Here is a 26,509-nt window from a genome sequence, read left to right as displayed (position 1 = left end):
CAGAAGCTGTGCTCCCCTCACCAGAAGTCTTAAGATCCTGTGGCGGGTGTTGTGGGCAGTTGGCGAGTGTCAGCAGACCCTGCGCCCCAGCTGCTCAGGTGCTTTTCTGACCGGAAGAGCCATTGAGGATATTTTTAATGTTCTCACTTCATTTTAAAAGTAGCCAAACACATGAACAAACATTTCACAAAGAAGATGCAGAAATCAAGAAGTCACATAGGGACACACTAAATAAACATCACTATTATTAACACACGGCGTGTTCACACACGTTAAAAGCTCAAGAAATATCATGACACCCCTAACAGGAACGCTAAAATAAAGTATACTGATAATAGGATTCACAAAATGGCCCAGTGGCTAATAGAGCTTACCACACACCAAATAACCCGAGTTCAATGCCCAGGACCCACATAATGATAAAAAAGAACTGACTCTACAAAGTCGTCCTTCCCTCTCCACATACACACTATAGTTTGTGCTTCCTCATAATGATGCTGATGACGACGACAACGATGACGACGATAGTGATGGTGATGGATATGAGGAGACTAGATGTTGAGTACATTGCTTGGTCAAAGGGAGAAATGGCACAACCACACTAGAAGACTGGCTCCAAATCAATGGCTGGGGAGCTCCTAGGTCCTAGAGTAGAAGATGCCACTGCTAATTCCTAAACAGTCTTGTGTCAAAATTCCTTCTCAATATTTATGTTTATGTCCATAGGCCTAGGCAGAAGCTTTCTTTAAAATATGAGTATTATTCAACACAGAGACTCATACTTGGTCAAAGTGTTGAGAATAATACAGAGTTCTCAGCCCTAAATGGGACGTCTGTATTAACCCCTTATCAAGTTCTGGACAGTAACCAAGAGCCGTGGAATAGCCTGTAATGCTTTGAGGGGTTGTGTGGGGCAGCTTTAAAAGGTAACCCACACCTGGCCCCACACCTGGCACTAGGCTTTTTATTTGATAGTCATTAGTGTCTGGGGGTAGTTCTAATTAAACCCATTTTATGTATGTACATATACAACATCCAATGGGTACAGAGTATAAGGGTCTATTTCTTTGTTTCATATTGACTTTCAAAAGGCAGTACAATATTTCAGCCTGCTCTGATTTCTACATAGACAGCATAAAGTTTATACCATAAACGCATGCATCCCTTGGCACTGACTTTCAGTGGTCACAACTGTGGCATTTGACCAGCAGAGAGCATGAAAGCTCTAGGATGCTGGTGCAAGCTGTCAGGGGGCGTGGCTTCTGCATATCTGACACACCTACAGGATTCAGGCCTGGATGAGGTAATAGCAGGCCAGAAGAAGAAGGCGTGGGGCTGAGCGTGAGTGTGTTCGTCAGTGTGTGTGTGTCAGTGCGAGCAAAAGCCCTGGTGAGACTCAAGTGTAGGAGCTCCGGCCGCGGATACAGCCAGCGCTGCGCTGAAAACAGACAGAAAGTTAGTGGCTGCAAACCTCAGTCCCCGCGGTGGCCCCTGGGACCGGGATGGCAAGCGAGCTTTCGGACACCCGGGAACCCGCGAAGCCTCCGCGGGCGTGAGCTCACCTTGGCGTTCTTCCGGGGAGGGGAGACTCCTGGAAGCCTCTGAGCGGAGCGGCAGGGAGGGAGCTGTGCCACCGCCGTTGCCTTGCTCCCAGCGGAGAGAGGACGGAGGGCGTGACCGTGCAGCTCGAGCAAGGCTCAACTGGTGCGAGGCGGGTGCTGCGTCGCGCTTGGGCCGTGCGCCCTGGGTGGCTTTGCAAGGCGGGCGACGATGTGCAGGGTCAGGTCTTTGCATGAAGCCGCTGGACCCCTCGGAGTAGCGGCAGCGGCAGGGGCGGTGGAGCGCAGTCGGAGGCGGGCAGCTACGGGTCCGCGTCCCGGTGCCTAAGCGACTGCAGACTCCCCCATGAGCCACAGCTGAGGCTTCCCAGGAGGCGGTGGCGCCCGAGGCCGGGTGTGCAGGGACGGGGAAGGGGGGAGGGAGTATCTCAGGGCACTTTATGCTCCAGACCTCAACCTTGGACCCTAGTGGTGTAGGAATGGCTGACCTATCAAGGCGGCTGGTGTCCCTACAGCCCTGCTGTGAAGCACCACTTCAAGGTGGTGCTGCGCTGGTTCACGCGCAGGGCCAGCGTGGTGCTGGGCTAGGTGGAGAGACAGATTGCCCCCTACATCATCGACCTGCAGTCCATGAACCAGTTCCGCCAAGACACGGGTGAGCCATTTACATCCCTGGTCTGTCCACTGTGACTCACCCAGTGACTAGCTTTGCTTACTGATGTCCGTGATAGGTGTTGAGGGCAGGTATTTCCCTTCCTTAGATCCTCACAGGATTCCAAGACCACCTTCAAGTAAATGTCCTGGCAAATAGTTTAAATTGTCTTGATTATACAAACCCAGCTTCAGCCGAGCTGCAGGAGACCCCATTATGCCCCCACCGCCACCCCCAGCACCTACTGGCCCTTAGTGCAGGAATTTTAGGACTTTGCAGTTCCCAAGAAATGCGGGGTCTTCAGCAAGATACTGCTGGAGCCCCTTTACTGCTCACACCTCAGCTGACTTTGCTTTGCCTCAAGCACCTTTGGGACTGCCATACACCTCCCCTTCCCTTCAACCTGGCTGACACTGGCCCTCTTCTATGGACCCTGCCTTCCCACTGACAACTCCTGGATGTAAGATTTTGGAAGCGGTAGGGATCCTCAGTGTCTAGTTACAGTCTAGTGTGTGAAAAATGCTGGAAAATTACTGGGAAGAGAGATTGGAGCCAGGGATTCCAGAGCTGGAGCATCTGGATATGGTGGAGAGAAGAACCGGAGGACTGGGCTCCGGAATGCCTGTCAGAGAAGCTCCTCCCTTTGTCCACAGAGTACGGGACAGAGTGAACATTCTGCAACATTCTCCAACAGCCTGCAGAGCGGAGAATGTCTTTGCCAGCTATGCCTCAGACAGGGGCTTGGCATCTAGAATATATAAAGAACGGCAGTAATTAAACTTCAAAATAGCTAGTCAATAAATTAGCCAATAAATGGAAGATACCGTTCGCAAAAGTAGAACCACATATGGACACCAAAGATTAAAAAGGCATTCAGCATTCTTAGTTACCAGCTGAATGAAAATTGAAGGTAGATTTTGGATTCCATCTTCCCCTAGTGACAATTACTAAGATAAAGAAAAGAGACAGCAGTGCTGTTGAGGATGTGAGGAATTCTCAGTCCCTGTTGGAGGTAATGTATCCTAGTACAGCCATTTTATGAATTAGTATACATTTCTAAAAATTAAAAAAAAAAACAGAACTTCCCTATGATCCAGATATACTTCTGAGTGTGTGAGTGTGTGTGTATGTGTGTGTGTGAGTGTGTGTGTGTGTATGTGTGTGTATTCTACCACAGAGATACCTGCACATCCACATTTATTGGTTTTCTATTCAAAATAGCAAAGAAATGGAACCAGCCCAAATGGAGCCAACAGATGAACGGATAAGGAAAACGTGGCACTTATATAAATGGTATTTATTCAGCTGTAAAGAAAAACGAAATGACATAACTTACAGGAAAATGAATGAATATGGGAATTAGAAAAAAAAAACCCTCCAGATTTAGACAGACAGCATATCTCTCACATGTGGAGCCTTGCCTATAAAGTCTGTCTGTATGTATGTAAGTTGAGCTGAATTCCCTGACTGTAGGCTCTGGAATCAGAAAAGAGTGCACAAAGAGGGAAAGGAAGTGTTGCAGAAGTAGAGGAAGGGCACAGGGGAGATGAACGTGGAGATGGAGGATGTGTGTAAGGTACAGGGATGGGGGGTTGAGGGTATAGGGGGTGAGAAAGGTGAGGTGATTCAACAAAATAAATTTTGTCTGAAACTGGCACAATAAAACCTAATTCTGTGTGTTAATTATTAATGAAAAATAAACTATTTACAAAATAAAACTATGAAAACTGAGAAGTATATACAAAGATTACAAAGATGCCTCTTATGTTGTTCTTTTAAAATTAACAGTAAGATTTTGGGGTGTCCTAAATTTCCAAAACAGAAAAATGGTTAAATAAATCATGAATTTCTGTGTCATAATTCTGATCATTATGCAAACACTAAAGCTAACTCTAAAAATAATTTTCCTTTTCCTTCCTCCTCTTCTCTTCATCTCATCTCCACACTCCCTTTGGAACATAGTTGCAAAGTTTTCAGTTACCCCAATACCCAGACTTCTTGCTAGACACTATTACTCAGTGGATTCTCTTAAGGGGTGTTAACATCAAATTTGGAACCCAGAGAACTGACTTCAAGGTTTTTGTGCTTCAGTGAGATTTTTGTAGTATCCATAATGCTGTGTAAAAGAAAAACTGGAAAGCTATCCAAACTTTGCTCTGCTAAAAATCACAAGGTAAGTGAAGTATGGGAGTTGCCGTGTTCCCTTTGATTTCTGGATCCTACCTGACACTAGCAAAAATGAGCAGTTTCCAAATCACTGAACAGCAAAACATTGACTAAAGTTGTTTAGTTAAGAGTTAACACTTGAGAGATGGTTGCCAGTAGAGTGCCTGCCATGTACTTAGGAGGACTTAATTCTGATCTCCAGCACTCAGTTAAACATGGGGCACAGCTAAGCACTCAGTTATGCTAGCACTGAGAAGAGGGAGACAAGAGGGAGGAGCTCCTGGGAGTGTTGCCCAGGCAGTCTGACCAAATTGAAAAGCTCCAGGTTCAAAAGATAAGGTGGAGAGTCATCGAGGAAGACACCTAACTTCTGGCTTCTATATGTATACACAACAGAATGAGCACTCCCCACTATGCAGAGGAACATGGACACACACACACACACACACACACCTATTTACATTTAAGTAACAATGATTACCTTCAACAACTCTGAGAAAAAGAAAGTGCATTTATATGAGTCTAATGGATAGAGATTCACAGACAGGAAGGAATGTATACATTGATAATTGAGAAATAGGATATATTGTGTTTTGTTTTCTGTTGACACATATGCCAAAATATATGTATATGTGCATACATATACATACATTCACATATATCCATACAGATATGTAAATATATTGTTGTAAAGTTTGCATAACACTGTTTTAATTAAGTGTACAATATAGTGTGTTAAATATATTCACAGGATTTTGCAATTATACCCATTATCTACACCTCAACTATATCATCATTCCCTAATGTGACCTCTTTACCTACTGAGCTCTTGGTAACCCCTATTCTACCTTCCCTGTCTGAATTTGCTTCCTCTACACTGATCTCCTAAGTGGGATCATCTGATATTTCTCTTCTGTGTCTAGCTTATTTCATTTAATACAATGTAGTTAGGATTCACCCATATTATACCAAATATGAAACTTTTATTCCTTTATGGTTAAATAATACTCCATCACATGTGTATACCCACACAGCCACTAACTCCTGGTCAGCTGGTTTCACAGCTCAGTTTCTGAGTGACACAGTGAGATTTCTAGGAGCAAAAAGCTGTTCTGTTTTGAAAAAGAGCCACACATGTACACAGTTAACTTCCCAGTTACAGAGCAGATTCTGGAGCAAGGACCCCAGAGGGAGGGGCCTGAAATGACACACTTTTGAGTTTGCATAGCTTGGTACACATGCTCTAAGAACTTCTGCTAAACAGTGTCCTAGAAGTCAGATCCAAGCTCCTCATCATCACCGGCTATCACTGTTGCTTCTCCAGCTGCTGCTGCTGCTGCTCCTCCAGCTGCTGCTGCTTCTCCAGCTGGCTTCTGGAGAGACTGACAGAGGAGACAGCTTTGCAGGTGACGACCAGGAGAAGCTGGCAGGTGGGAACTCCTCATCTCCTTTTGGCTTTCTACTGAAGGGGATGAATCACAATATTCCTGTTGGATAAAGGTAGAAATTGTTAGAACTCATTGGTTATGGAAATTTTGTGAGGGAAGAAAGGAGGTTTTTCATTTAGTAAGATTTAGGAAACCGTCAAATACTGAGCAGTCTGCTGGGATTTGTGAGAAATTCTTGATTGAGTGGAGGAAAGATTTATTATGAATTGATAAATAAATATGACGAAACTGAAAACAGCTATTTGTAGCCCTGTGACAGCAAATGTATTTGAGACTGGAAAGAAGTGTGCTAATTCAAGTTATATTTATTTGAGACTATGTGTGTGTTTGTGTGTGTAAATACTTTATAGCGTATTAAGATAGTTATATTTCTTTGAGTTACTCATATCCAGAAAAATGAATCTCTCTACTTAAAAAATCACAAAGGTATTAACACTTTGAAAATGTGAATAAACCATAAAAGATATACATTTTAAAACCCTCATCTATAATACAATTCTATTATTAAGGATTCCTAATTAAAAATATTTACCATCATATCTATGAATGTAGATAGAGGGTGACATGTCTCTGTTATGCACAATTTTTCATAGAGAACTTTTGCCCATGAATTGCATTCTTTTGATAAATTTCTAACACAGAAATGGTTTCATAAATAGTCTCCAAATGCCATTTACAAAAGGACTTTGCCCATGGCCACCACTGGCAGGTCACCAATGTGTTCCTGTTCCCTTTCTCCTATATTACCTGAACAATACATTTCTGTTTCAGGGTGTGGGTGTACACACGCAGAAGCTGGTTCCAAATGTACTCAGGGATACTTGCTAGTATCCTTGCAGTACTCTGATATCAAACTTTAATTTGCTTCTTATTTACATACAGTTTCTGAGGTTCTGTCACCAGCACTGAAAAAGAATACAAATTTAAACAAAACAAAGCAAAACAAAACAAAACAAAACAAAACAAAACAAAACAAAACAAAACAAAAAGAATACAAATGAACCTTCCCAAACCCAATCTGCTTCAGTGCTTCTGGCTAGGACTTTTTCTGTGGTTAGAATGTGTTTTGTGAGAGAAGAATAAATAAACAGGAATAGAAAGGGAAGGCTGTTTTCTACATAGAGAGTGCAAGGGTCAGTGAAAGGCCTGCCACTGACCATTGTCGTTGGTGAACAAACATAGGTAAAGGGTCACAGAGAGGTCTCATTAGTCCACACATTTCCCAACATGTTAAAGCAACAGGATCAAAAAACATGGTGAGATTCTGGTCATTGGAGTCAATAGAAGCACACCCTTGCCAGCACTGTTAGTGCAGATATATATTCTCTTCCATCATCCAATGAACTGGTGTTCCAAATGGTCAAACTAAAGAAGGGAAGTCTGTGAACACACTGACCAGAGATCTGGAAGTCAGACAGAGCAAACAGGGGAGGGGCCATCTGGAGTTAGTGCCTAGACACTGATAAGTCAGTTCATGGACACCAAAAATAGGTCAAAGGCCATTTATAATGGCCAGGAACGTAGCAGGAATAGAGAGGGAAATGATTTAGGACAAATGTGGTTTTGTCTTGAAAGACTGAGCTGCACAAGCCTCACACCAAAGTCTAACAACTATTCAAGTCCAACAAGATGATTTTTCTTCATGCTTTTAACAAGATACCCAGTGGTTCCATGGAGCATAGTAACTAGTGTGTTTTCTAATGGCCTGTGTCTTAGTTAGGGTTTTACTGCTGTGAACAGACACCACGACCAAGGCAACTCTTATAAGGACAACATTTAATTGAGGCTGGCTTACAGGTTCAGAGGTTCATTCCATTATCATCAAGGCAGGAACATAGAGGTATCCTGACAGGCATGGTACAGCTGGAGCTGAGAGTTCTACATCTTCATTTGAAGGCTGCTAACAGAATACTGACTTCCAAGCAGCTAGGGTGAGGGTCTTACAGCCCACACCCACAATGACACACCTACTCCAACAGGACCATACTTTCTAATAGTGCCACTCCTGGGTCGAGCATATACAAACTATCATAACCATGCCACAACCTGCTCTGCTCAATGGTTGTTTTGCAACCTCTAAAGTCCGGACAGACCTTATACAAAGGTCGGTACCAAGCATCTCCTTCTTGTGAAATCCTGCTGCTCAAGCAGAACACTTGGTATGGTCACAGGCTTTGTTTGATCATTTCAGTCAGGGTTATAATTCCATCATAATAATTTCTATTTGGAACACAGGTCATAATGCAGAAATACCATTTTGTATTACATAGTTCATACTCAGTATGAACATCAGCCCCATAGGTCTCTTTTAAGATGAAGTAAGATTCAAGAAAATATTAGGATTGGGGACAAGGTAAGTGAATAGGTTACAAACATTACAAACAGTGATGACATTTTCAGTTAACAGAAAATATTCCATGTCAAAGTTTATTTCAAAGTAGAAAGGGGTTGGTGAAGTGGTTCAGTTGATGAAGGTGCTTGCAACCAAGCTTGATTACCTGAGCTGGAACTTACATGGTAGAAGAAGAGAATTGATTTTCACATGTTGTCCTCTGGCTTCTCCATGTGTACATGGTATGCGTTCCCCTTACCCCACCCCATCCCACCCCACCCCACACACAAGTAAATTGATTTAAATGATAAAATCTACAGCACTAGTAATTGGCAATTTATCACAGGAATTTAGCCTTTATGCAACTGTATGCTGCTTTTTTTAAAAAAAGATTTATTTAATATATATGAGTCCACACTGTAGCTGTACAGATGGTTGTGAGTCTTCGGGTAGTTGTTGGGAACTGAATTTAGGACCTCTGCTCGCTCTGGTCGTCCCTGCTCACTCTAATAAATAAGTACACTGTAGCTGTCTTCAAAAACACCAGAAGAGGGCGTCAGATCTTATTACAGGTGGTTGTGAGTCAGATCTTATTACAGGTGGTTGTGAGCACCATGTGGTTGCTGGGATTTGAACTCAGGATCTTTGGAAGAGCAGTCGTTGCTCTTACCCACTGAGCCATCTTGCCAGCCCCCAACTGTGTACTGCTTAAGCGGTTCCTACATGGCTGCTTCAGTCCTGTCTGATGTTTGAGATGGAAACACCAAGGGAAAACACTTGAGGAGAGGGAAATGAACATGAAGTAGGAGAGAATGCAAACCAGAACTCAAAAGGGATAGACAAATCTTATCTGTCCTTCAGACTCTGGCTTCTTTCTCTTAATGGAGCCGAACACACACATGGCAAAAATAATAGGGAAGTCCCAATGATACAGATCTGGGAGAAGAGTGAAGTATTTGCCAGCAATCTAGATCTACTCCTTTCTGGAATGAAATGAGCTAAAACAACCAACCAACCACAAAACATACAAAACCAAACAAAGAAACTGCTCTTCCCAGAGGCCCCTTGGTCTTGCAAACTTTATATGCCCCAGTACAGGGGAATGCCAGGGCCAAGAAGTGGGAGTGGGTGGGTAGGGGAGCAGGGCAGGGGGAGGATATAGGGGACTTTTGGGATAGCATTTGAAATATAAATGAAGAAAATGTCTAATAAAAAATTAAAAAAAGAGAAACTGCTCTTCCCAATTTTATCTCTAAATATCTCTTCTCAGCGCTAGAGAGAAGGCTTAGTTAGTTGTTGAAGAATGTCAGATCCCCAGCACCCATACAAGAAGCCAGGCACAACATGCACCTATAATCCTAGTGCAGGAAAGGATGATACAGGTGGATCACTGGGGGCTTATAACTGAATTAGTGGACTTCCTCAGAGATCTTGTTTCAAAAAATAAGCTCCCACAGCTGCAGAAATTGATCAGTGAATAAAGTACTCATAAAGCAACCATGAAGACTAGAGTTCAGATCCATAGAATTCACAGAGCAGTTGAAATCCTAGCATGCCAATGGAAAAATGAGAGGTGGAGACACAACCCTGGAAGATCACAAGGCTAGCCTGGCAGATGCAACAGGAAGAAGCAAGAAACCCTGCTTCAAACAAGATTGTTCTCTGGTCTCCACAGACACTTTTATTCACACACAACCACAAACACATATGTGAACATGAGTATATGCATCAACACTATACCCACATGTGTGCTCATGCATACAAACACACAGACACACAGACACAAATAAGATTGAGAAAAAGTGGGGGCCAGGCGTGGTGGCACACGTCTTTAATCCCAGCACTCGGGAGGCAGAAGCAGGCGGATTTCTGAGTTCGAGGCCAGCCTGGTCTACAAAGTGAGTTCCAGGGCTATACAGAGAAACCCTGTTTTGAAAAACCAAAAAAAAAAAAAAAAAAAAAAAAAAATTGAGAAAAAGTTCAGAAGACACTCAACATCAATCTCTGGTCTCTGTAGGCACTGGCACAGACATACACACAATCTCTTCTGTGGTTGGGTGTTAAGTATCTGCATTTGACTCTTTCAGCCACATATTGGGCCTCTTGGAGGTCAGTCATGATAGGTCCCTGTTAGCACAACATAGCATCAGTCATTAGGGCCTCCTCCTGAACTGGATCCCACTGTGGGCCTGTCACTGGACTTTTCCTTAGGCTCTTCTTCTTTTTTGACCCTGCAGTTCTTTCAGTCAGGAACAATTCTGGGTCAGAGTTTTGACTGTGGGATGGCAACTCCATCCCTCCACTTGATACCCTGTCTTTCTACTGGAGGTAGATTCTAAAAGGTAATTCTCCCCATTGTATGGCATTTCATCTAAGGTCCCCCATTTGAGTCCTGAGAGACTCTCACCTTCCAGGTCTCTGGTATATTCTAGAGGATCCCCCTACCTCCTACCTCCTGAAGTTGCTATTTCTATTCTTTTTGCTGGCCCTCAGGGTTTCAGGCCTGCCCCCCCATACCTGAATATGTTCCCATTTCCCCTCCCTGTCACCTTTCCCACCTAAGTCTTTCTCTTCCCCCCTCCTGTGATTGCTTTCTTCTCCCTCTCAAGTGGGGTTGAGTCACCCTCACTTGGACCCTTCAACTTGTTAACCTTCTTGAGTTCTTTGGATTATATCCTAGGTATTCTATATTCCTTTGGCTCATAACCACTTATTAGTGAGTACATACCATGCATGTACTTTTGGATCTGAGTTATCTCACTCAGGATAATATTTTCTAATTCCATCCATTTCCCTGCAAAACTCATAATGTCCTTGTTCTTAATAGAGGAATAATATCCCATTGTGCAAATGAAGCAATATTCTGTATTCATTCTTCTGTTGTGGGATATCTGGGTTGTTTCCAGCTTCTGGTTATCACAAATAAGGCCTCTCTGAACATAGTGGAGCATGTGCCTCTGTGGCATGGTGGTACCTCTTTTGGGTATTTGACCAAGAGTAGTATATCTGAGTCTTCAGGTAGATCTATTTCCATTTCCTGAGGAACCTCCAGATTGATCTCCAGAGTGGTTGTACAGGTTGTAATTCCACCAGTAATGGAGGAGTGTTCTTGTTTCTCCACATTCTAGACAACATGTGCTGTCACCAGAGTTTTTTTTATCTTAGCCCTTCTGATTGGTGTAAGGTGGAATATCAGGGTCGTTTTTATTTGCAATTCCCTGATCTCTAAGGACTTTGAACATTTCTTTAAATGCTTCTCTGTCATTCCAGATTCCTCTGTTGTGAATTCTCTGTTTAGTTCTATACCCTATTTTTTGATTGGGTTATTTGTTTTGTTGGAGATTACTTTCTTGAGTTCTTTATATATTTTGGATATTAGCCTTCTATTGGATGTGGAGTTAGTGAAGATTGTTTTCACAATCTGTGGGTTGCAAGTTTGTCCTATTGACTATATCTTTTGCCTTATAGAAGCTTTTAAGTTTCATGAGGTCCCATTTGTCAATCCTTGATCTTAGAGCCTGAGCCATTAGAGTTTTGTTTAGGAAATCCCCTATGTACCCCTCCCCAAAATGCCAATGTCCCAGAGACCTGGGCACTGAGAGATGCTCAGGACCCAGAGGGAGGGACCTGCCTCCAATAGAAAGACAGGGCTTCTAATAGAGGGATGGGGTTTCCATCCCAGAGTCAAAAACTCTGACCTGGAATTTTCCCTGTCTCAAAGATATGCAGGGACAAAAATGGAGAAGAGACTGAGGGAAAGAAGGTCCAGTGACCAACCCAAATTGGGATCCTGCTCAAGGGGAAGCTCCAAGACACTATTAAAGATGCTATAGTATGCTTACAGACAGGAGCCTAGCATGGTTGCCCTCCGAGAGATCCAACAAGCAGCTGAAAGAGTCAGATGCAGATACACCCAACCAATGGACTGAAGTCAGGGACCCCTGTGGTTGAATTAGGGAAAGTCTGGAAGAAGCTAAGGAGGAGAGTGACCCCAGAGGATGACCAGCAGTCTCAACTAACCTGGATCCCTGAGATCTCTCAGACACTGAGCCACCAACCAGGCAGCATACAAGGCCCTGACACATACAGCAGAGGACTACCTGGTCTGGCCTCAGTGAGAGAAGACTTACTTAACACTTGAGAGATAGGGGTAAAGGTAGCGACATCCTCTTGGAGATGGGGGTGGGGAGAGGAATAGGATGAGGAACTGTAGTAGGGCAGTCCAGGAGGGAGATAAATGATTGCATTGTTAAAAAATATTAAATAATAATAATAATAATAAACTCATGCCAAAACAGTTGGTACTCATCATTAGGTTCTCATGCTAGTCACATTTTAATGAGGCTGTAGCAATTTTTTTTTACAGAGGAGAATTTTTATATACATGATTATTGCACAACAGGAGGAAGGGACAATTGTAATAGAGGCATCACAGACCCTAGGATCTACAAATGTATGGGAGGTGAGGAAGAGGTCTGTTCTCCTATGAAGTTAGTCTCTTGTTTTCTTCAAAGAAAGGCTATGGAGAGTCCTCATGGCAAAAAGAAGGCTTCTGTCTGAGAGTGTTGGGTCAGACTGAGAGTGGACCAAAGGTCAGTCATGTGATGAAGGCAAAATTAACTGAAGTTGGTTAACACAGACTTTGTTCTTACAGATTCATGGGGATAAAGTTCAGCTGTTTATGAAAAGAAATTAACAGAGCCATAGAGAACTTTCTGTAGGGTCATGGAAAGCACAGTCACATCTGTTATGGATCAGAAAACATTTCCCCCTGAGCTCTGCCTATTTTTTTGGAAGCTGTTCGGGGAAAGGGGTGTTGTATGTTCAGCAGGGGAAGTAGAGAATTTGACCTGTTTGGTTAATATTTACTTTCTGGTTGGTTAATGAATTCAGCTCATCATTTTTGAAGCAAAGAATGAGGTTTTTGGAGGGTCTGTATTTATCTCTGTCCTAGATGAACATGGAGAACACATGGAGACCCACCTGACTCAGGAAAGGATGCTCCTTGTATTGTGTTGTTTACCAAATACAAATTGGGCTATAAGGATTTCTCTTTCTTGCTTGCTTGCTTGCTTGCTTGCTTGCTTGCTTGCTTGCTTGCTTTAGTTTTGACAGGAATAGATAAGAAGTTACTTTAAACATACAGATGATGTGACTTAAAGAGAATAGAAACATGGGCAATTATGAATTTGCTCATTAAGACAAAGTTGTACAAAGTACTAGCAAAGATGGCACCATGCACACCCTATCTCCCCATCTCTTAGATTTGTCTCCTTTAAATTTCAAAATAACTTGCAGGTGTGTGTTGGGGGGAGGGGAGACTGTGTATGATCATTTCATGATTAATCTGTGTAACTTTTGTTTGATTCCTCTCCTCGAGGTTTGAGACCATGGGGACTAAAGACTTGACCATTTTTATTTATTTTTTTATATTCTATTAACCTTTTTTTAATTTCTTTTACTTATTCCCTTTACAATCTGCTCACAATTCCTCTCCTGGTCACCCAATCCCACAATCTTTCCCTCATCCCCCTCTCCTCTTCTCCTCTGAGGAGAGGGGTGCTCCAAGGTATCTCTCCACCCTGACACATCAAATCTGCGAGTCTATGGGCACCCTCTTCTACTGAGGGCAGACAAGCAGCCCCCCCCCCAAAGAAAATATCCTACAGACAGGCAACAGATTAAAAAGAAGATGTATTTATTTAACATATGTAAATATACTGCATCTGTCTTCAGACACACCAGAAGAAGGCACCAGATCCCATTACAGATGGTTGTAAGACATCATGCGGTTTTGAACTTAAGGCCTCTGGAAGAGCAGACAGTGCTCTTAACCTGAGCCATCTCTCCAACTCATGCAACAGATTTTGAGATAGCCACCACTCCAATTGTTCAGGACCCACATAAAGACCAAGCTGCACATCCTCCCATATGTGCCTGTGTATGTTCTTTAGTTTGGGTTTCAGTCTCTGAGAGCCCGGAGAGTCTAGAGTAGTTGACTTCATTGGTCTTCCAGGAGGAGCAGCAGAGGACCCTTATGAGGATTTCTTTTTTTCATTTTTTTTTTTTAGTAAAATCATAGGTTTTATGATTTAAAAACATACTTAACAATCTCCCAAGGAATAACACCTTATTGAAAATGAGCAAGGATTTAAATGGAATCAAACACAGGACTTCCATTTGCAGTAATAGGATGCGATGAAATCAGAAGAATATCTATTATGCTGAGAACTACAGGCTATCATCCAATTCCCACATCTCTAAGCTAAGCACTAATTACATCAAACAAAAGAAAGCCAATTTTTTTTTGGTTTTCTTTTATTGAAGTTTTTCTTTTGAAGTTTTTTATTAGATATTTTCTTTATTTACATTTCAAATGTTATCCCCTTCCCTAGATTCCCCTCCAAAAATCCCCTCCCCTTTCCTCCCCTCCCCCTACTCCCCAATCCACCCACTCCCATTCCTGGTTCTAGCATTCCCCTATACTGGGGCATAGAGCCTTCACAGGACCAAGGGACTCTCCTCCCATTGATGACCGACTAGGCCATCCTCTGCTACATATATAGCTAGAGCCACAAGTTCCACCATGTGTTTTCTTTGGTTGGTGGTATAGTTCCAAGGAGCTCTGGGGGTACTGGTTAGTTCATATTGATGTTCCTCCTGTGGGGCTTCAGTCCACTTCAGTTCCTTGGGAATTTCTCTGGCTCCTTCATTGGGAACCTTGTGCTCCGTCCAATGGATGACTGTGAGCATCCATTTCTGTATTTTCCAGGCACTGATAGATCCTCGCAGGAGACAGCTATATCAGGCTCCTGTCAGCAGGCTTTTGTTGGCATCTGCCTAGTGATTGGGTTTGGTGGTTGCTTATGGGGTGGATCCCCAAGTGGGGTAGTCTCTGGATGGTCATTCCTTCAGTCTCTGCTCTGAATTTTGTTTCTGTAACTTCTTCCATGGTATCTTGTTCCCCCTTCTAAGAAGGAACAAAGTATCCACACTTTGGTTTTCCTTCTTCTTGACTTATAAGGATTTCTAAAACCACTTTTTCTGCTGAGTCACAGTGTCTGGGTACAATTCAGCATAGCCAAACCCTTGAAAAGTTGATCTGTTGAAATATATGTTGGCTTTAACTGTTTGATCTACCTTAGTAAAGAGTCCTGTGTGCTTTACTATGAAGAGCTGAGGCTTTAGGCTACTTTATTAATGGTTCCTGACTATGAATGCACAGATATGTGTTAATTATTTTGGAGAAATGCCAATTAGACGCTTGCATTATAAAATATTGTGTAAAGGTGTACATTCACTTTGGACAAAAGATAAGCACTTACTTACAAAGTCAAATACGTGCAATGTAGCTCTAGAAATAAAAGATGATCTCATGAATGTATACATTCACTAGCATGGTAATTTTACTAGTGGCTGCCTGTAAACCATAACAGACCAAGTATTCATTTAACGATTAAAGAATAAAGAAGCTCTGATTCATGCATACTTGAATACTATCCACTGATTAATGTACTGCTGAAATATAAAATACAAATTGCATTTGATAACTTAAAAAGTGTCAAAATATGCTCTAATATACAGTATATTGAAAAACACAACACAATTATAATGTAGATTTAGTATATAAATATACATTATATAATTCCATTCGATTGACATATTGATGAAGGAGAATTTTGTAATCAGAAAACTACTGATGATTTCTTCAGCCAGAGAGTCAGATAAAGAGGTTGATGGAAAAAAAAAATGAACATTTTGATAGTGCTGAAATGGTCTGCTTTATTATTATATATCAGTGTTAAAGAATATCTACTATTTATCTATCTACCTGTGATAGTTTGTATATCCTTGGACCAGAGAGTGGCACCACCTGGAGGTATGGCCTTGTTGGAATAGGTGTGACCATGTTGGAATGGGTGTGTCACTGTGGGTGTGGGCATAAGATCCTCACCCTAGTTGCCTGGAAGTCAGTCTTCCACTAGCAGCCTTTGGATGAAGATGTAGAACTCTCAGCTCCTCCTGTGTCATGCCTGCCTGGATACTGCCATGCTCCCACCTTGATGATAATGGACTGTACCTCTGAACCTGTAAGCCAGCCCCAATTAAATGTTGTCCTTTATAAGACTTGCCTTGGCCATGGTGTCTGTTCACAGCAATAAAACCGTAACTAAGACACTACCTCTCTCTCTCTCTCTCTCTCTCTCTCTCTCTCTCTCTCTCTCTCTCTCCTATTATCTTTCACTATCTACCATCTATCTGTCTCTATCTATCTATCTATCTATCTATCTATCTATCTATCTATCTATCATCTATCATCTGTGAATTGTCTATTTACCATCCATCCATCCATCCATCCATCCATCCATCCATCCATCCATCCATCCACTCATTGATCTCTTTATCTATATGTAAATTTCTAAAACCATCCAACTCTGTTAGTGGTTCACTATAGCATCATTATAACCCATATGGAAGGGCTCAGAAAAGACACTTTTTGATTTCATTTCATTTTTGTTGTTAATATCAAGAAAAGATGAGATTCATTTAGGTAATAAGTTAGGTTGAAGATTGTGAGCAAGCATAGAGCTGAGTACTTTGCTGTAGACCTAAAGACTCCTATCTTATATAAAATTTACCATGCACTAGTGACACAGATAACTCCTCCCATCTTAATCCTTTTATGTTTGCTTCAAAAGCACAACTATTTGTGTAGAAGAAGAGCCACTCAATGGAATAATCAGTGTATGTATCTGGTATTGCTTAGCATGCATAACAACCTAGATTTAATCCTCAAGACTAACACACATACACACAAGTAAAAGTTGCTCATATATGCTTTGAGCATAGATATGTTAACTTCCTGTACCTTTTATTGCTAGAATGGTAGATGGTACAAAAGTGAAAGCAGAAACTTCAGAAATACTTTTGAAGTTTGAAAAATGATGTTCATGATCATGTCAGACAGAAGCACTTGTCATTTCTTTCATGTATCGAGAAGCTTAGCAGAGAAGGAACCCATGAAACAGTAGGAATATAGCTCATTATGAACTAGAACTGCCCTTTGTATCTGCATGACTTCCAGTTATCCTCATTCTTCTATTTGCCTTTTAAAGTTTTTGAAACTTGCTTATATGAGTACTATGTTTGCATAATTTCCTCTCCCCCCTCTTTCTTTCAGATGCCTCTGGGCCCTATGCCAATTCTTTCTCAAGTTCATGCTCTCTTACTTTTTATTATTATTAAGTATATGCACAGACTTGACCGTATATATGGAAATTTATAAACATAATCTTCTGCATTTGTTTAGTGTTGTTCACAATGTTTAGTGATGACCTCGTGGGATTGGGTAACCTATGGCGGTCTCATTATCTGAGAAGACTGATTCCTCTGTTCTCATCAGCTATTGATCATCTGTAGAGCTTCATCTAAGGAGACTTTTTGTGAGAATTCTTCCAGTCACACTGGCATGTCAGTTGACATTGTCTTCTTTTTTTAGGCCTTGTTTTGGCAACTATATTGCTGAGGTTTCCTAGGTATAACTTTTTTCATATATTGTCTTTCTTAGTCACTGTTCTGTTGCTGTGAAGGGACACTATGACCATGGCAACTCCTAAAAAGGAAAGCATTTAACTGGGGCTTGCTTACAGTTTCAGATATTTAGACTACTGTCATGGCAGGGAGCATGAGAGCATGATATTCATGATAACTTCAGACAAAGGTACCTGTCCTTTCTTCCAAAAAGTGAGAAGTTTAGTAGAGGAGGCACCCATAAAACAGGAGGAATCTGCCTCAAATTATGAAATAGTGCCTTTCAGACACAATACCAGACATGGTTCTAGAGAAGTAGCTGAGAGTTCTACAACCAGATCCACAGGCAGCAGGGACAGTACGAGTAAACCACTAGGCTTGGCTTGGGCTTCTGAAACCTGGCCCACTTCCAGTTGCGTACTTACTCCAATAAGGCTATATCTCTTAATCCTTCTAAATAATGCTACTCTCTATTGGCTAAGTATTCAAAATTATGACCATAAGGTGGTCATTCTAATTCCTATCACCACATACATAGAAGCCACTCTCTCACAGCAGGTGTCTTTAATATCTCTTAATTCTTCTTTTAGGATAAGGTAGCTATCAAGATGCTCCATTTGCGAAGTTCACAGATGCTGCAGATGTTGGAGAGCTCCTTAAGGAAATACCTTCCTGAGTCCTTAAAGGTGAATATGGAATGTTCTCTGGGAAATGGACTATTAAGTGTCTAAGAAAAGGTGGGAAAGGGAAGGAAGATTTACTGAGCTGTGTTCTGGTTCAGGTATTGACTTTGTGACCTAAAATTTAGTTGATATCACTGCAAGGCATGGGAGGCATGCTATACACATTTAAGAGATAATAAATTTCTGTTGTGACAGAGCAAGACCACATCACAGTGAACGGCAATGTGGTGATTTGGCCTAGATGATCTTTGCTGACACACAGGGATTGTTTTATATAACACTTGATGTGTCTCAGAGTTGCAAGTTGACAAAATCAAGTGCATTAATATTTTTCTAACTGATCACATGCCTGACAAGAGGTTAACCACATGAGTCTTTCTCAGAACTAATAAATCAGTTCCTGCTTTGCCAATTCTCAAAGAATTACATATAATTTGGGATGAGCAAGAAATTATGTTTTAGGAATATATCAAGAACTTTGTATAAAATAGCTTTCCCCACAACCATTTAAGTATACTACAAATGGACTAGAATATTACTAGGGATAAGGAATATCTTTGTATTACAGTGCAGATGTTAATTTATTCAGAGGACATTAAACCTGCTAGAAATTACACTCGTAGAAATGAAGACTCCACCATTGCATACACTAGCAAGATTTTGCTGAAAGGACCCTGATATAGCTGTCTCTTGTGAGACTATACCAGGGCCTAGCAAACACAGAAGTGGATGCTCACAGTCACCTATTGGATGGATCACAGGGCCCCCAATGGAGGAGCTAGAGAAAGTACCCAAAGGAGCTTGGGGGATCTGCAACCCTATAGGTGGAACAACATTATGAACTAACCAGTACCCCCCCCCCCCCACACACACACCAGAGCTCATATCTCTAGCTGCATATGTATCAGAAGATGGCCTAGTCGGCCATCAGTGGAGTCGGAAGACACCCACAAGGTCCCTAGAGGACAGCTTCTGAGGTAGACCCCATTTCAGGCTCCAGACATCTGGGCACCATGATGCCACAGGAGAGGTGTCTGGCCCGCCCAGGAGGGCTTTGCCGGAGCACCTGGGGGAGCCATCTTGGTTCCCGGATCCCTCCGAGACTAGTCTGCCCAGGTGAGAGTATGGACTACAGAAGCTAAAAGCTTCTGGGACAGGCCGTTTCAGGCCTTCATCTTCTGCCAAGAGGCAGGTCCAAATGCCAGATATCTGTGCACCTTCCTTGTAATAGGAGAGCTTGCCTGCAGAGAGTGCTCTAACCATTGAAACTCAGGAGAGAGCTAGTCGCCCAGGTCTGCTGATAGAGGCTAACAGAATCACAACAGGAACAAGCTCTAACCAGAGACAACTATAACAATGAACTAACTCCAGAGATTACCAGATGGCAAAAGGCAAACGTAGGAATCTTACTAACAGAAACCAATACTACTAACCATCATCAGAATGCAGCACTCCCACCTCACCCAGTCCAGGACACCCCAACACACCCAAAAAGCTAGACCTGATTTAAAAGCATATCTCATGATGATGGTAGAGGACAACAAGAAGGACTTTAATAACTCACTTAAGGAAATACAGGAGAACACTGCTAAAGAATTACAAGTCCTTAAAAAAAACAGGAAAACACATCCAAACAGGTGATGGAAATGAACAAAACCATACAAGACTTAAAAAGGGAAGTAGACACAATAAAGAAAGCCCAAAGTGAGGCAATGCTGGAGATAGAAACCCTAGGAAAGAAATCTGGAACCATAGATTCGAGCATCAGCAACAGAATACAAGAGATGCCAGAGAGAATATCAGGTGCAGAAGATTCCATAGAGAACAATAGCACAACAATCAAAGAAAATGCAAAATGCAAAATGCAAAAAGATACTAACTCAAAACATCTAGGAAATCCAGGACACAATGAGAAGACCAAACCTACGGATAGTAGGAGTAGATGAGAATGAAGATTTTCAAATTAAAGGGCCAGCAAATATCTTCAACAAAATTATAGAAGAAAACTTCCCAAACCTAAAGAAAGAGATGCCCATGAACATACAAGAAGCCTACAGAACTCCAAATAGACTGGACCAGAAAAGAAATTCCTCCTGACACATAATAATCAGAACAACAAATGCACTAAATAAAGATAGAATATTAAAAGCAGTAAGGGAAAAAGGTCAAGTAACATATAAAGGCAGGCCTATCAGAATTACACCAGACTTTTCACCAGAGACTATGAAAGCCAGAAGATCCTGGACAGATGTTATACAGACACTAAGAGAACACAAATGCCAGCCCAGGCTACTATACCAAGCCAAACTCTCAATTACCATAGATGGAGAAACCAAAGTAATCCACAACAAAACCAAATTCACACAATATCTTTTCACGAATCCAGCCCTTCAAAGGATAATAACAGAAAAAAAAAATACAAGGACAGAAACCACGTCCTAGAAAAAGCAAGAAAGTAATCCTTCAACAAACCTAAAAGAAGACAGCCACAAGAACAGAATGACAACTCTAACAACAAAAATAATAGGAAGCAACAATTACTTTTCTTAATATCTCTTAATATCAATGGACTCTATTCCCCAATAAAAAGACATAGACTAACAGATTGGCTACACAAACAGGACCCGACATTTTGCTGCTTACAAGAAACCCATCTCAGGGAAGAAGACTCTACCTCAGAATGAAAGGCTGGAAAACAATTTTCCAAGCAAATGGTAGGAAGAAACAATCTGGAGTAATATCTACTAAAATTGACTTCCACCTTAAAGTTATCTAAAAAGACAAGGAGGGGCACTTCATACTCATCAAAGGTAAAATCTTCCAAGAGAAACTCTCAATTCTGAATATCTATGCTCCAAATGCAAGGGCAGCCACACTCATTAAAGAAACTTTAGTAAAGCTCAAATAGACATTGCACCTCACACAATAATATTGGGAGACTTCAAAACACCACTTTCATCAATGGACAGATCGTGGAAACAGAAAGGAAACATGACACAGTGAAGCTAACAGAATTTATGAAACAATTGGATTTAACAGGTATCTACAGAACATTTTATCCTAAAACAAAAAGATATACCTTCTTCTCAGCACCTCATAGTACCTTCTCCAAAATTGACCATATAATTGGTCAGAAAACAGGCCTCAACAGATACGAAAATATTGAAATTGTCCCATGCATCCTATCAGATCACCATGGACTAAGGCTGATCTTCAATAACAATATAAATAATAGAAAGCCATCATTCACTTGGAAGCTGAACAACACTCTTCTCAATGATAACTTGGTCAAGGAAGGAATAAAGAAAGAAATTAAGGACTTTTTGGAGTTTAATGAAAATGAAGCCACAACATACCCAAACTTTGGGACACAATGAAAGCATTTCTAAGAGGAAAACTCATAGCTCTGGTGCCCCCAAAAAGAAACTAGAGAGAGCACACATTAGCAGCCTGACAACACACCTAAAAGCTCTAGAACAAAAGGAAGCAAATTCACCCAAGAGGAGTAGAAGGCAGGAAATAATCAAACTCAGGAGTGAAATCAACCAAGTGGAAACAAGAAGAACTATTCAAAGAATCAACCAATCGAGGAGCTGGTTCTTTGAGAAAATCAACAAGAAAGATAAACCCTTAGCCAGACTCACTAGAGGACACAGGGAAAACATTCTAATTAACAAAATCAGAAATGAAAAGGGAAACATAACAACAGATCCTGAAGAAATCCATAACACCATCAGATCCTTCTACAAAAGGCTATACTCAACAAAACTGGAAAACCTGGATGAAATGGACAAGTTTCTAGACAGATACCAGGTACCAAAGTTAAATCAGGATCAGGTTAATGATCTAAACAGTCCTATATCCCCCAAAGAAATAGAAGCAGTCATTAATAGTTTCCCAACCAAAGAAAGCCCAGGACCAGATGGGTTTAGTGCAGAGTTCTATCAGACCTTCAAAGAAGATTTAATTCCAGTTCTTCACAAACCATTCCACAAAATAGAAGCAGAAGGTACTCTACCCAATTCATTCTATGAAGCCACAATTACTCTGATACCTAAACCACAAAAAGACCCAACAAAGATAGAGAACTTCAGACCAATTTCCCTTATGAATATCGATGCAAAAATCCTCAATTTAGGATCTTTACCTATCCTAAATCAGATAAGGGTCTAATATCCAATATATATAAGGAACTCAAGAAGGTGGACTCCAGAAAGTCAAATAACCCCATTAAAAAATGGGGCTCAGAATTGAACAAAGAATTCTCACCTGAAGAATACCAAATGGCAGAGAAGCACCTGAAAAAATGTTCAACATCCTTAATCATCAGGGAAATGCAAATCAAAACAACCCTGAGATTCCACCTCACACCAGTCAGAATGGCTAAGATCAAAAATTCAGGTGACAGCAGATGCTGGCGAGGATGTGGAGCAAGAGGAACACTCCTCCATTGTTGGTGGGATTGCAAGCTTGTACAACCACTCTGTTAATCAGTCTGGTGGTTCCTCAGAAAAATGGACATAGTACTACCGGAGGATCCAGTAATATCTCTCCTGGGCATATACCCTGAAGATGTTCCAACTGGTCGGAAGGACACATGCTCCATTATGTTCATAGCAGCCTTATTTATAATAGCCAGAAGCTGGAAAGAACCCAGATGTCCCTCAACAGAGGAATGGATACAGAAAATGTGGTACATTTACACAATGGAGTACTACTCAGCTATTAAAAAGAATGAATTTATTAAATTCCTAGGCAAATGGATGGACCTGGAGGGCATCGTTTTGAGTGAGGTAACCTAATCACAAAAGAACTCACATGATATATACTCACTGATAAGTGGCTATTAACTCAGAAACTTAGAATACCCAAGGTACAAGATACAATTTGCAAAACACATTAAACTCAAGAAGAATGAAGACCAAAATGTGGACACTTTGCCCCTTCTTAGAATTGGGAACAAAATACCCATGGAAGGAGTTACAGAGACAAAATTTGGAGCTGAGAGGAAAGGATGGACCGTCTAGAGACTGCCATACCTGGGGATCCATCCCATAATCAGCCTCCAAACGCTGACACCATTGCATACACAAGCAAGATTTTGCTGAAAGGATCCTGATATAGCTGTCTCTTGTGAGGCTATGCAGCGTCCTAGCAAACACATAAGTGGATGCTCACAGTCAGCTACTGGATGGATCACAGGGCCCCCAATAGAGGAGCTAGAGAAAGTACCCAAGGAGCTAAAGGGGTCTGCAACTCTATAGGTGGAACAACAATATGAACTAAACAGTACCCCCTCAGAGCTTGTGTCTCTAGCTACATATGTATTAGAAGATGGCATAGTGGGCCATTAGTTGAAAGAGAGGCCCAGTGGTCTTGCAAACTTTATATGTCTCAGTACAGGGGAACGCCAGGGCCAAGAAGTGGGAGTGGGTGAGTAGGGAAGTTAGTGGGAGGATATGGGGGACTTTTGGGATAGCATTGGAAATGTAAATGAAGAAAATACCTAATAAATATAAATAAACAAACAAATAAATAAATAACCTACAAGTAAAATTGAAGGTAATATTCTTCCTTCCAAGATTTGTAAATTTGATAGAAATGATATAAACAGAGTGAAGACACAAGAAACATTAGGAGCTCATTGTATTAACTACCACTTAAAAAATACTTTCCTTAACAAGAGGAGAACCCCCATTCTATTCAAGTATGCATAGGTTATTCTCCAAGACAAACCCCTCATATACACACAATAGGAATTTAGAATTATTCAAATCATATTAAATGTGTTCTTAAAAGTAATGGAACTTGGGGTTTATTTAGATGGCTCAGTGATCAAGAGTGCTTTCTTTATGTGTGTAAAAATAGGTATAGGGAGTCCCTAACACTCAACTAAACGGTTGATGCGTATACCTGTATCACCAGTACTCTCAGCTCTAGAGACAGGAGGATGACAAGGACTTACTAATTACTAGCCAAGCTTCAGATTTAGTGAGAAACCCTGTCTTAAGGGGACAAAGGTAGAGAGTGATAGTGCAGCACACTCAATGTCCCTTTGAAGCTCTCTCACCTCTGCAGACATATAGGCATGCACATCTACACATATCATATACACACATTCATACACACATAAACATAAATGCACTCACATGGAATTAAAGTTAACATTGAGAATGGTACGTGCAAATTTTCTGCAAATGATTCAAGAAATAATAAAGTATGCTTAAAGTAAAAAGGGAAATGAAACTAAGTTAATTGAATAATAATGGAGGTATAGCAGCAACTGAAGCATTGATTAGTGGAAAATACATAGCTTTTAACTTTTCTCTCTTTCTTTCTTTTTTTTTTTTTTTTTACTAAAACCATAAGAATGATTTTATGAATGAAACGTGGTTTGTTTCTACCCCCAAAACTAGAAAAATATATGGAACAAATAAACCCACTAGCAAGCAGAAAAAAGCAAATTGTAAAAGGAAAAAATGAATCTGTGTGATTAAAAAAAAAACAAAAACAGGGGGTTGGTGGGGGAGCACTCTCACGGAAGCAGGGGGGTGGGGGAGGGGGGAGGGGGTTTGCAGAGGGGAAACTAGGAAGGGGAAGAGGGGAAACTAGGAAGGGGATAACCTTTGAAATGTAAATAAAGAAAAGAACCAATACAAATTTTTTAAAATTTAAAAAAAGAAAAAGATGTTATAACCAAACTGACCTAGGACAGAGAAGATAAACGTCTCCTAGATGAAGAATGAAACATGAGACATCACTAAAAATCCAATGAACATTATAAACATAACAGGAATGTTGGATAATTGACAATGTACTAATAGATTTCAGATATGCTGTTGTTAACATTATGAACATAACAGGAATGTTGGATAGTTGACAATGTACTCATAGATTTCAGATATGCTGTTGTTATGTGAAAAGCTCAAATTAACAATGTTTGTTAAAGGAGAATATACAATCTCAATAGCCCTACATATGTATATGAAAACATTGTGCCAAAAGAAATGCTTTCTCTAGGTGGCTTCACAGAGTATTTATATAGCATACATAAGAAATAAATAATACCAACCACATAGAACATTAGTCAGCATGTAAAAGAGGAGGGAATACTTTTAAATTTATTTTTATGAAGTCAGAGTTACCCTGGTAACAAAACCAAAATTGTATGTCAATAGAAAACTATAGATTTATACTCATCATCAATGTAAACAAAAACTCCTCAAAAATACTATCAAGATATCAAGATATAGTTAAATAATAGATTTGATTCATGTTTAGTCAATAAAAATCACCATGTCAATATGCTACTGAATAAAAATCATATGATCATTTTTGTTTATTTTATGAGATAGAATTTTACACTGTAGCCCAAACTGCCTACAATTTACAAGTAATTTACAATGGCCTCAAACTCAAGGCAGTTCTCTGCTTCAGACTCAACAATGCTGCAGTTACTGATATAAACCTCTATGCCTGGGGGAGACAAGATATCACCTAGTAATCCAAGCTGGCCTTTAAGTCACCATCATCTGTCATCACCCCTCTGAGTGCCTAGATTACAGGTGTACATCACCATACCTAGCTTGATTTTTAGTAATAGGTAAAGAAAAATGTGACAAAATGTAATAGTCTCAAGGAATATGAAACTCAGAAAACTAGGAAGAAAGAGAATTTGTTGAGCTTGACAAAAAGCATGTCGGCATGATGTATAGTTAATATCTTTCTCTATAGCAAAGAAAAGGAATATTTTTACTCAAGACGGATAACTAAGCAGTGTTATCTATTTTCATTAATCTTATTTAATGAAACATTGGTGACATAACTATCATATAAGTCAAGAAAAATAAAGTAATGCCTATCATGGAAGGAAAGAAGTAAAATATAGTATGTTCTCAGAAGTTATGATCATCTGAAAGGTCTACAAAACAATTTTCTTTTTTTTTTTTTTAATATGCTTATTCTCTTTTTTTTCCCTTTTTTTTCCACTGTTTTTTTTATTACATATTTTCCTCAATTACATTTCCAATGCTATCCCAAAAGTCCCCCATACCGCCCCCCACTTCCCTACCCTCCCATTCCCATTCTTTTGGCCCTGGCATTCCCCTATATTGGGACATATAAAGTTTGCAAGTCCA

At 40.7% G+C, this 26,509-nt stretch overlaps 1 protein-coding gene across 3 annotated transcripts in view; it reads left to right on the top strand.

The window, feature by feature from the left end:
• Positions 1–5,405: 5,405 nt before the first annotated feature.
• LOC110285808 (glycine N-acyltransferase-like protein) overlaps positions 5,406–26,509 on the top strand; it is a 40,380-nt gene continuing 19,276 nt past the window's right edge. The window contains exons 1-2 of one of the 3 annotated variants that reach the window (XM_029472543.2): positions 5,406–5,807; positions 18,279–18,374. In XM_029472543.2, the coding sequence (XP_029328403.1) occupies positions 18,297–18,374 (78 nt within the window). In that variant the 5' untranslated portion in view covers positions 5,406–5,807; positions 18,279–18,296. Of the gene's footprint in view, positions 5,878–18,278; positions 18,375–26,509 lie in introns of all 3 variants that reach the window. The other 2 variants (XM_021152243.3, XM_029472544.2) reach the window with 2 other exon arrangements.

The sequence above is a fragment of the Mus caroli genome, unplaced genomic scaffold, assembly GCF_978045245.1.
Source record: "Mus caroli unplaced genomic scaffold, Mus_caroli_1 scaffold_20, whole genome shotgun sequence".
Lineage (NCBI taxonomy): Eukaryota > Metazoa > Chordata > Mammalia > Rodentia > Muridae > Mus > Mus caroli.
Note: the sequence above shows the minus strand (reverse complement) of the source record. Positions and strands in the feature narration are given on the sequence as shown.